The 12882-nt window shown below is 31.5% G+C and overlaps 1 protein-coding gene across 1 annotated transcript; it reads right to left on the bottom strand.

The window, feature by feature from the left end:
- Nucleotides 1-1416: 1416 nt before the first annotated feature.
- LOC143074835 (uncharacterized) lies at nucleotides 1417-11698 on the bottom strand. The gene is made up of 9 exons (XM_076250084.1): nucleotides 11583-11698; nucleotides 10996-11048; nucleotides 7276-7309; nucleotides 5959-6255; nucleotides 5470-5484; nucleotides 4657-4701; nucleotides 4185-4204; nucleotides 3002-3022; nucleotides 1417-1735 (listed from the first exon to the last, which is right to left on the bottom strand). Exons 1-8 carry the CDS (start codon nucleotides 11635-11637, stop codon nucleotides 3011-3013), a joined length of 531 nt encoding a protein of 176 aa, XP_076106199.1. The 5' UTR covers nucleotides 11638-11698; the 3' UTR covers nucleotides 1417-1735; nucleotides 3002-3010.
- Between the last annotated feature and the right edge of the window lie 1184 nt (nucleotides 11699-12882).

Below are 12882 nucleotides of genomic sequence, written 5' to 3'. Positions count from 1 at the left end.
TTATAAGGTAAAAGAAGAGGAGTTTGTATAAGTGACTTTTCACTTGTCTCCCTATTAATGTAGTGTATTGATGTACGTATTTATTTATCTGTTTCTAAATAAAAAGTAAAAAGTCGATAGAAGACAATCGTTCCCAAAGTTAAGCTTGTAAAAGTGACGATGCTGTTCCATCTGATGTTTTCCGCCGGTTTCTGAGTAGTATGCATATTTGCACACTTGCACACAGCTTATGTTAATCATAGCATGTTCATTTATCAACATGGTATAAATACTTAAAAAAAAAGTAGGTAAAAGAAACATCGTATGAAATTTATTCCAAATTATTCATCGAATTACCTTCATCGAATATTCAACCATAAAATATGTTTCTCGTTCCATGTACATTCACCAAAAGGGATATACATGTAAATATTCAATAAATTTGTCTAATATGTTATTGTGTCACTTTGACACTATAGACGTTATATAATTCGGAAACAACTTCACAAAGAAACCAAGAGTGAGATAGACAACACACAAAACAACATGTTCTAAAGTTCTCCGCATGATAAAAAACGAACTCAGCTACTTTAGTTGCATTCATGCTATTATTATGGTTTTTAATGATATTCGTTGAAATAATTTTGATGAATGTGACATATCGCGTTAGAATTATTCGAAATAATCTGGGTTTGTTCTAACATGATCAACACGACGGGTGGCACATGTGCAGCCTTATATGCTTACCTTTTCGAAGCAATTGAGATCATTTCCGTTTCTGCTTGGGTTCGTGTTGAATTGTTTGCTTTTAAATGCTGTGTTTTGTATAATGTTGTTTGTCCTTTTACGTTTGTGCCAAAGCGTTGTCAAATTATTTTACACTTTTAAGTTTGAATGTCCGTTTGGTATCTTTCGCCTTAAAGGAATAAAAACCGAAGCACAAGAAATTGAACACAGCCGTTGTAACCCAAGTGAAGCTCTATATCCGTTTACAGTTTTGGCTTGACTTTTGGTCTCCTTGTCGTATTAGCGCTTCAGAGTTTGTAGTAGGTTTTAGAATTTCATTTAGTTTGGCCTCTTCACTGTACAGAAATTAACTGTCGACATGTGCATGTAGAGTAGGAGTATTTGCACTGTTAAATGCATTGTCATATCATAAAAGTCGTCTAACTTATAAAGTATCGAGCGTTCAATATTAAATGAGATAAATTCAACATTTACATGAAGAGTCATTAGTTCTTGTAAGTAGCAACACTTAATAAAGGAAATACTGATAGCCCGAACAGGAATTGTGTTTGAATATTACAGTAAAGTTTCCTATTTATAATGAAAACTTTTAAAAGATGCAATGACGAAATTCCTACTTTCTAGATAATCGTCTTATACATAGTGTCTGCGTGTACTACTTTTAGTTCTATCATGCTATAAAGACAACAACACTTCTAATTATTTATTTTTCTGAGTGTACAATTGTAGTGGAGAATAAAATGTCTTGGCTTTACTAAAGATCCACTACATTGAAAAAGAAATTCTTATCTACAGAATTTTGAAAAATGTTTTTTAGCAAAAAGATACGATTGAATTTAGTACTTTTTTTAGATTTTGAAATTTCAGTTACAGGCGTTTAATAAAGGAATGATAAAAAAAAATTCATAGAAAATGAAAACTGAGTTCCAGCTGCTGAACTGCTTGCTAGTCTAAATCTATAATTCACTTTACACAGTGTTTGACATCCCTCCTATGTACATTTTTCTATCTGAAAAGAAAAACATACTATGATGTATAAGGAAAACGTATTTCAATGAAGAAACATAAGGATTATGTTGAAAAAAACCTATGGAATCTATTTTTCTTTATAAATAAATATGTAACAATAGGTAATTATAGGTCGTATTTGAAAAAGAATCAAAAGACTTAACAAAACAGCCAAACAAATAGTAAACTTTCGTAAACAGCACTTGAATTCAAAAATGTATACCTTCATATCCATGTATATGTATCTATTTAAAAATGAATTGCAAAAATAGAAATACAACGTAGATCATGGCATGATGACAATCTTTCACATTAAAGGAATAATCCCCAGCCTCAAAACCGATAAGGTTTGGGGTAAAAAAAAAAAACTAGAAACAAGAGAAAAGAGTTAATAGTTTTCATCTTTTTCAATGAAAAATTAAAAAAATATACATTTGGTTCATCAAGAGCGTTTTCTAAATTTAGCTTCACCAGGATCGCACTAACCCCCTTTTTGGAAAGCAGATGATGTATAAACACTAAAAGACTACAGTAGTGATATTAACTACAAAATAATCTATATCCAATATAGGTCTTCTTTGCATGAGCAGTATAAACATGCGTTTCCAAATTATTTCATTAACTATCAAGTAACAAAGTATATTTCATACCATGCTATTGCCAAAGCATATTGAAAAATATGATATAACAAAAATACCGCACTCCAAGGAAATGTCCTTAACAAACGGCAAAATGAGAAGTCAAAAGCTGAAACACATTAAACTAATGGAAAACAACTGTAATATTCCTGATTTGGTATTGGCATTTCCTTAGGTATGAAATGGTGGATTAAATCTGGCTTATTAGCTTGCTAAACCTCTCACTTGTATGACAGTCGCATAAAGACTGAGAGGCAGCAACATAATACGTAAAAAGCACTTATGCATATGATGTTTTTAAACTCAGGAAAAGAATATACCACACTGAGTTGAATTTGCCTGAATACAAACTAATAAAAAATAAAAAAAAAAAAAACACGAAGTGTCTATCAATTATAAGTAATTTTGTCTTTTTTTCTCTTTTTCTATTTAACCAAAATATAATTGCCATATTGATTTTATTAATATATCAATCAATGTTCGAATGGTTTTCTTTATTTGTTTCAGTTAATAGCAGGTTATTATTAATCGAATAACTTTGTACAAGTAGCTAAGAATAATGAAAAAATACCAACAACTTCAGTTGTTTTGCTTTTATTCCCTTTCAAAGTAAAGAACAAACTACTTACGTTTTCACTTTATGGTGTCGGCTGAAAAAGAAGAAGCATGCATTGTCGTACAACTAAAAGACTATACATAAAGTCATTATGTTCAGTTGTTCTAAATTGAGAGATATGTGCATACTTAACAACCCGTGTCAAATATTCTGTACATATTGTGGGTGAGAACAACATATCTATCGCTTAATGACCTTAAAGGGTCTAAATATAATAGCCAAATCGATATATGGTCAGACGGGTTAAGCAGTACTAGATCAAAGTGCATACACGTCACATATCATCACTATCAAGCTGCTGAACAGGCATTAATTTCATTCATAAATGAGAAAAGTGCAAAATATTTGTAAAAAAGGGCACTTGGTTATTGCAATGAATTGTAGTCCCACTCTTAGAGTTAAAAATAATATATTACCAGTAGCCGTCAATGAGGCAGCGAAATTAATCAAACCGTTTTTAATTTATTTTCATAGTTTGTTCATAGGTTGTTATGTTTACCACTGTCTCATAGTAAGGGAGGGTTTGGTGATAGCAAACTAGTTAAACCCCGTCACATTTTGTATGAGGTTGACCTTAGTTAGGAACCTGTATTACAGTGGTATTTGTCTGTATTATATGATTAAGTTTTTGTCATAGTTCCTCATAGTTGAATTCTATCATACTCAATATCTACTGTATACTATTTCGTGATATGTATTCTAATAATGTATTCCTTATAGATTGAGCTTAACATAAACACTCTGAGAAAAGTCTTTAACTTGTTTTCTATAGCTCCAGCCTATTAAAAAGACTATGATAGTTCTTTCCCAGAACTGTTATAAACTTGGTGTTGACACAACTATGCCTTGGAAGAAATAGTAAACTTCTATAAGCACTGACCCCAACAGGCTACATCCATATTCCCGGCTTTTGATCACTGGGTACATAAGGTCGACAAGTTGCCTGTTATTAGGTTGGACATTCTGGTTACCGGTGAAGTAAGAACAACCAAGATAAGAAATATCAAACTTATAATCGGAGGGAAATAATTGTGATAAAATAACCAGAAAACACTGATTTTTTTTCTATGCAAAGTACAGAATTTGTTAACTTGATTTGCCTTCTTGTGTTTGCTCTTTCTTTACCGAGTAACAAAACATCGTATCAATGTCGTAAAATGAAAGTATAAATAAAAATATTTTTATCATTCACTCACCACTGCGGCACCTCTTTCACCTAAAAAAAGATGCATACATGTTCAGTCTCCGTATGTAATTTTATATATAAGATCATAAAAGTAAGTGTTTATTGGTAAGTATTGAGAATGTAGATTATGGGAATGATACTAAGATTTTGTATATTTAAGTTTTACAAGTTTTGGAACAGAACAAAATAATACATACTTTCAATTCAAAAAATAAATTCTTCTATATAAAATCCTACCTTTCAAAAAAATGTTTATGAAAACATACTTTTGTTGAACCAATACCTGCATTTACTTTGCATATTGTGCCAAGCGGTGATTAAATTTTTGGATTTAAACATAACGCGATCATCATCAAATACACCTAGTAAATAAACAATTAGGTATCTAACGTATCATTGTAGGATACTCATATTTAAGGCTAATGTGAAATTACTTTTTAAGATTAACTGCAAGGTCCGTATAAAAATGTTACGTAACATACCTTTTGGACCAGGTAGTCCACGTTCTCCCTTTGGTCCTGCTGGTGCTAGAAATGTCAAAATCAAAAAAACATTAGAACTGTTTTACACTAGTATGTTTGGGGTCCTTTACAGCTCACTGATTGGTATGAGCATAGGCTCCGTGGTTAAGGCCAAACTTAGCTTATAATTGTTTATTTTTGACTTGAATGAATAGTTGTCTCATTGGCATCTACTTTTTTATTGACTGGTAATTGATTTTTTTTCCCGAACAAATTTGAAGTTTTAAGATGAAACTGATGTCATTATATATTGACGTTGATTACTTGGCTGTAGCGATTATTGATTACTCTGACCTAACTCAATTAAAAACCAGTACAACTCATTATCACTGTTTTACGAAAATTTCCTTTAATCTTACTGACTGGTAATTTCCTTTCTCAGCCCAGTAGAGTGATATAAAAAATTATCGCTAGAAATTAAGTTCGCACGTGTCCGTTGTCAATGAAATTAACAACGTCATCATAGGTAAAATAGCGATAAACAGATTATCAACGACATTCTATAATTACCAGTAGTTAACTTTGATCTGATGTTTATCTTGTCATTCATTTTGTGAAATAACCATTAAACCAATTTTAACTCAGCCAACTAGCTTTCAATATTGAGAAAGAAGGCGGATGGTCGTCTTTTTTATGTTAATTTGGATAAGCGATCTGATTATTCAACTAAGAGATTCAACCTTATACTAATTTCTACATTTGAACAACTACATGATAAGGATAATATACATGATATATGACCAAATAATCGAATTTATGTTACGATTTACTCACCTATCACAACTTCTCCTGAAAACAATTTGAGAGTATTATATTTATATATAATGCAAAGACATTGTTTAAGTGGAAGGTATTTTGTTACAGGGGAACCTCTCTATCACATATTTTCACGTATAATCGTATTTGAAAGCAGCGCACGATGAAAACAAAAAGAACGTTTATTCGAATAACTAGTTTAGCATTATACTTTGTGACGTCCATCTATAAGGACTGTTTATTTTTTTTTTAGGACTGATCTGTTATGGCTTTTACGGTTCAAACGCAAGTAACTAGCGTACAGTTTAAATTGTCATTATCTTCCCCCAAAGGTTGCAAATGTATAAGCTAATCGCCGAGTAAGTTCAATCTTTATAATTATATTTATATATCATTGATGCATCTAAGAAACATTTCTATTTTAGTTTTGACTTTCAGTTTCAGTCTTTTACAAAAAACATTGTCCCTCGGTTGAAACGATATATATGAATTAATCTTGAAACTCACCACAATCATACTGAACAAATATATCTCTGTCATGACCCTCGGAACAATCTGTTAGTCCTCCACCAATCACAGCTTGACTAACAATAAAACTACATGTATTCTCAAAAGCGCATAGATCTGACAGCTTTTCTCTTACACTCTCACCACATGTTGCCGTGGCCACATAGAAATATTGACCAGGATGTGCACAACTTAAACCACCGTACCAACCTTGCTTCATTACAATTACTTGATGGAGAGGACAAGACAGGCGAGCCAGGCTTCCATCACAGAAACGTTGATGTCTATATTGTATAGCTGAAATTTACAAAGATACTGATACAAGTGAAAGGTTAGCTAACTATAAAACCAGGTTCAATCCATACCTAGACAGGAATGTCAGAGTTATTTATCCATTCGATTGATATGTTCGTTTTTGAGCTTTTGATTTTGCCATTTCATTAGAGACTTTCCATTTTTAATTTTCTTCGGAGTTCAGTATTTTTTTCATTCTACTTTTTACACTCAGGTTTTTGTCTTCGCGTGGCTCATTTCTTTTTATTCGTCATTATTGTGTATGGTCACACGGATATCTCTTGTCTACCGTTTATACTTGTGATTATAATCGTGGTACATGCACATGAACTTCAGGAACAATTTCCTACTTTTTTATTGGTAATATTAATGGACGAAGCATAGCTTCAAACAGTGTTTAAAAATTGTACCGTTTGTATGGGTACCACTTGTTGAAAAGGATTTGCTTAACCTTTTGGAGCACCATAAATCACTCCCGGTTTTACAGTCTGACTCATAAAAAATTATAAAAACCAGGTGCGAATTCAGGAAGAGGTCAAACGGCGCGTTCTCCCTTTACCAAAATAAATATATAATAATTGTAAACTTGCAGTTAGTTTTGAGTCAAAATAAGATGACTTTGTTAATTCCTAAGCCCACTAAGATTAAATCCAGGGTCTGCGTCTGAAAATCTTGGTTATGACAAATTCATACCATGACAATTTCTTAAGATTTGTATTTAAAATTTATAAGGCATTATTATTCTAAACCTTTTCTGTATAACGCAAAAGTCATTTGCTTATCATGGCCTCGAAAAAAGGTTTGTTTCACTTTTCGAAGTACAGTAAATAAGTCTTTGAAAAATGTTGAAGTCAACCTTAACAAATATTTTCACAGAATAAATAGTAGAAATTCATAAAAAAAAGTTTCGCACAAAAAAGTATAAATAAGTCTTCTAGTAGCAAATGCTTAGTTTAATTTGATTTGATTGATATCAAAGACTTTACATGTAATAAACACTTATGAAATATATAATAAACATACGGACTTGTCTCTTATTACGAATCAGTACGTCTTCCTGCAAAAAAAATAATTTAGATACCATATTATGCATTAAACGCAAAGGGGTGGAGAAAATTTGTGACGAATACCACTACATTATGAATTGCGAATCCCTTAAGATAGATAAACAAAATTGTTATCCAATCACTTTTGGGAATATCCAAACTCAAACATTCTTTTTTTAATTTTTAATAATTTAATTTTGGATGTAACGCGTCTTCTGATTGGCTGACGTTATTTTGTTATGAGCCCATAGACATAATTTAGTCATGTGACAGTGACGTCATCAACGTTTTTTCATGGTTTTCTACGGTTTAAAATGGAATTTAGAATTAAATTATAAGAGATGACTGTAATATTTTTTCTGTCTATTCGAAATAACATAAAAAATGTGGTGCACACTGTTAAATAACCCACTACGCGCGTTATTCAGTGTGCACCAAATTTTTTATGTTATTTCTTCATAGACAGAAAAAATATTACAGTCATTCCTTAATTCAATTCACAAATACTTTACATTGAAAAAACTGTGTAAATTTAAAAAAAAAATTCCTTATTGTAAAGTATGTCCTCCTTGTTAAACTATGTAACTTACATGTTGTATTTCACACATGTATGTAGTTAGTTAATTTATCTATATATGTTCCGTTCTCCATAACTATGTATTTAGTTAATGAGTATGAAAGATTCAGTTCAGAAGAGCGACCATTAATATAATTAAAAGTACAAAAGCGCCAGACATATGTAAAAGTAATTTATTATTCCATTCTGCAAACAAATCCGAGTTACAAACTAAAACTGAGAGAAACACGTCAACTATATCAATTAGTCATCATTTTGTTCCAATTATATATATTTTCAATTTGAATTTGATAAAAGATGATATTCTTATGCAATTTCTGTTTTTTTCTTTATACTAAAATAATGAGGTAATTTGAAGGTCAAGTTTCCTTATAATTATACTTTTATAGCTGAATGTTATTTATATATAATAATTAGCGTGAGTGTGAAACACAAGAGGATTTGGGTAAACATCCGTGAAATGAAAGATCTCCGTCTTTGTAAAATCTATGATTATTACCGAGATCAGACAGTCATATCAACATTCTAAGAATAATTAAAAAAAAACTTAGCAATTTTTTATTTGAAATATCTGACTCGACAAATTCTCCAACATATGATAACATTTTTTCATACAATTTATACTTAAATTTAAAAATCTGCGAAATATATGAAATGAACCAATTATTATATTGATGTTTTGGGAGGCGACTTACCTGATATTGAACTTGCATTTATTTTTACTGTTTTCCCGTCATGTAATGTTGTCATTTTAGCGGTATATTTAACATTGCCATACAGCGCGGAAGTTTGGCTAGCCACAAAACCAGGTTCAACCCATCATGATATCTAATACCAAGTCAGGAATATTGCTGTTGTTATATAATTGTTATTTTCTATGTATGATACATTGTTGTTTGTTATTTCTTGCACTTCAGTGTTCTGTTGCTTCGTTCTTTCACTCTCATAGCTGATGTGTTTTCCTCAGTTTTAATTTGGAACCCGGATTTGTTTTCTCTCAATCGATTTATGACATTTGAACAGCGGTATACTTCTGTGATTAAACTTTTTATATTCTTTCCAGTAGTAATTTACATCCATTATTATCAGATCACAGCATTTGTATAATGTATTTGCGTCTGAGGTTGATACGAGTATGGTATTGAAAAAGCGATATGATATTTTCAATTTGTTTACCAATTTGAATGTTTTAATCCGAAATCGATATCACGGTTCCAACTCAACTTTAAAACTTCGAGCAGATATATACAAGACAAAAAAATTGGTTTTTAATTTGAAAATATCACATATATTGATTTCAAATATTTTCACGATTAAAACTAGTAACCTGAATGATTAATCTATAATATTTACTCATTTACAAAAAAACTCGGAAATGACGTGACGTCATTTTCTGATTTTAATCAAATAACCATTTTTTTAAAAATATACCTGTATAGAGATGGACTCGAGCTGTCCTTTTGGTCATTAATTATGTCGAACACGATTGTCAACGAAAGGTCGCATTAAAAAATTGAAAAAGTAACACGAAAGTCAATGCCCCGTCTACGTCAAAATGAGAGAGAACGAACTATTGGTTTGTTGTCTGCAGGAATGAATCAAGTGCAGGTTGCAAATCATTTTAATGTCTCTAAAATGACTATTGCAAGGCTTAAGACTCGTCTTAGAGATACTGGCACAACAAATGATCGCCCCCGTAGTGGCAGGCAACGTGAAACGACGTTACGTCAAGACAGGCACATCAGCATCATTCATCTCCTGAATCGATTTGTAAACGCGTCACAAACTGCACAACAAACCCACGGAAGACATAACAATAGAATATCTGCTCAAACAGTTCGTAACCGATTTCGTCAAGTTCAATGGACTCGGCTACGGATTCGATGAATAGGCAAACATAGAGACAGGTTCTTTTTACCGATGAATCTAAATTCAACATTAAATTTAGCGACGGCAGAGCCATGGTATACTGGAGGCGCAATTAACGATTTGCTGATGCGTGCGTGCAGGAAACATATCGGTTTGGTGGTAGCGGAATCATTGTATGGGGCGGAATAACATACCAGGAACGCAAGAAGCTCAAAATCATCGTTGGCAACGTAAATGCAACAAGGTACAGGGACGAAATTCTTGCTCAAGTTGTTCTCCTATTTCTCCGAAGACATCTTTTATACCACGTTTGTCAGAAGGACAACGCCCGTTGTCACGTTTCACACATTTCGATGACCTTTTTAGAGAATAACCATATTCGTGTGTTGCCTTGGCCAGCAATGTCCAGATTTATCGCCAATTGAACATCTTTGGGACGAACTTGGACAAGGTTAAATAGGAAATAGCCAAGATCCACCGAAAACGCTCGCCCAACTCCGCACAGCACTTTTCAGGGAATGGAACAACACCCCTTAAAACTATATTCGACGCCTTATTGATTTTATGCGACGAAGGTGTCAGCAGGCATAAATGTAAGAGGTGGTCATACAAGGTATTGACATGTTGACCTGAATTCTGTACTCGTCCTGTTAAAATTGTCCGAACATGTGCAATATTATTTTCAATAGAGAAAACTTGTTATTGTTCTCTTCAAAATTATGTTAGCTAACTATTGCACTTACTTATTGTAATCATGTTTTTGTTATATGCATGTAACGTTTCTTTTTTTGCCTAGTATCATATTACTCATTTTCCTTGAGAACGTTTCTGAATTATTTCAACCGTCTTTTGAGAGGCCAATTGTCTGAATGATAAACACAAAGTGTAACAAAGTCAATAATGTTCCTGTGTTTTCTTATATACCAAATTTTTAAACTTTACGAATTAAATGGTAATCAAATTTTATTATAATGTGTAAATCCGCCTCTATATATTGTTTTCGTATGTCAATCTTAATTACAATGCTAGAGCAAAGATTGATAAAAACAAAGCAAGCAAGGCAGAAATACATTTGTTCTGATAGCATTATGAAAAGAGCTGTAAAGAGCTGCGGGTATTCAAAGTCTAATATATATTATGCTTTTAGACCATTCTGGGTTAAGCAATAATTAACTAGATCAGGATTATACATGTATCAACACTATCAGCGTCTAATACCTTAAGATTCAACGACTAACACATGAAACATACCTCTACGTTTTCGTCAAGTTTAGCTGTGTCACCCGTCAAATCATTGTTTTCGCCTGTATGAATAAGATATATTCAAATGAAAATTAACATATATGCACAGGGAAAATTGAGAGGACAATTTGGAAAATCTTAAATAATAGTTTGTAAACTATTTAACCAAAATGAAATAAGTTGGAAACATCGTGTATAATCGTAAAAAAAACAACATTTTTGTCATTTATGAATATACAGGTTTATAGTTGTGTGTCTGTTAGGTAGAAAAAGAAAATAAATTATTTAATAACAATAATAACAGTTTTATGAATTGTAATTATTTGAATCATAATCATCATGATTATATATCATTATACAATGATGCTTACAAAAACATACATGAAAAAAATAACGGAAAATAAACTGTTTTAAAGAAGAAAACATTCAGAATCAGATAAACTACAGTTTAAATTTATATGAAAGTATTGTTTGCATAATTTGGATTATTCAGATAAGAACATTAGAGTTTAGTATACAAGAAATAACAATTATTATTGATAGTAACGATGCACTTATACATTATTTGAATAATATAAGAAAAAATAAATGCCTACCTGCAACTACATAGCAAACTAAGAAACCAGTTATGCAAATTAAAAAGGAATGCATGATAACAATTTTCGCTTGCAATTATGAAAAATGGATTTCAAATATATCTCAGATCCGTGTGAGTGCAATACGCTGGACTGATGTATTTATATCACGACGTGTAATTGTTTTCTGATCATAGATTTATTTTGCATCTCACATGTCGTAAATTATGTCGTAAAATTTCAGTATCAATTGTTTGTTTGATTCAAATGGAAGTTATATTAACACTGAAATAAAACTCTTGTTTATATTATCTATTAATATATTTTTGACCTAAAAGCATTTTGGAAGTATTATATTCAATACCATTAAAATAATTAATTGCTATTTTTCATTTATTAGCTTATTGACATCACTCCAGCAGATGGTTTTATTTTCAAAACGAGACTGTGATGCAGGTTTTTTAAGTGATAAGTACTATTTGAGTCGCATATGACATCAACAAAAGTCGCTTTATGATAATATAAAATTAAATGCAGTACAAAATAATTTGCAACAATTAAAACCGGATATAAAGATGACATAAAATTTCCTCGTATAAAACGAACTTTTATGACTGTAAAACTCTGCATTGAAAAGGTGATAGGATCAATTTTTCCAGAAAGTACATTTAATTCTTCTCACAAGGGGCATTTTCCAAGTCTTAACGCTGGATCAAAACAATTGTAACAGTTGTTTATCATAATAATAATAATGCTATAAAAATGTATGGTCAAAGATGTACATAACGTGGGTATCTTTGTTTATTAACAAATCTATACCACAGAAATAAACTAAATAACAACTGTTGAAGAAAAAAAATGAATAACAAAAGGTTTTATCAAACATATAAGGATGCCATAAGTATTGAAAATCCAGAGTTGCAAGTAGAAAAGTTCAATCGTACCATATCTTTTGTCTTGAAATCATTAAAATTTATAAGGAATTATAATAAATATGTTGCCAGAGTGTAACAACCGCTCGCACGAATCAACGATGCTACCCACCTTATCGTTCCATGGCTTAAACAATAAAATTGATGTGTTAGTAATCTTTGCATTTCTTTATGCAAAGCTTATATGTTATAAGATATGTTAAGGGTTTCACAGGTGACCCAATGCCAGTTTATGAAATAGTCGTAATTGATTCCTAATACTCTGAGTCAATCAAAGTGCAAGCACGACGATGTTTTGCAATGCTATCCATGTTTAATTTTGCAATAAAAGAAGGCTGGTCTCTATTAATTTAAAAAATTGAGTCCATACAAACTAGCAAAATCAAGCT

The sequence above is a fragment of the Mytilus galloprovincialis genome, chromosome 5 (genome assembly GCF_965363235.1).
Source record: "Mytilus galloprovincialis chromosome 5, xbMytGall1.hap1.1, whole genome shotgun sequence".
Classification (NCBI taxonomy): Eukaryota; Metazoa; Mollusca; class Bivalvia; order Mytilida; family Mytilidae; genus Mytilus; species Mytilus galloprovincialis.
This window is presented reverse-complemented; position numbering and strand designations above follow the sequence as displayed.

Coding starts and splice junctions, on each gene's coding strand:
- LOC143074835 (XM_076250084.1), bottom strand. CDS start 11,637: ATGCATTCCTTTTTAATTTGCATAACTGGTTTCTTAGTTTGCTATGTA. Junction 7,310..10,995: donor AACTTGACGAAAACGTAGAG/GTATGTTTCATG, acceptor TTTTTTTTGCAG/GAAGACGTACTGATTCGTAA. Junction 4,205..4,656: donor TGGACTACCTGGTCCAAAAG/GTATGTTACGTA, acceptor ATCTTTTTTTAG/GTGAAAGAGGTGCCGCAGTG.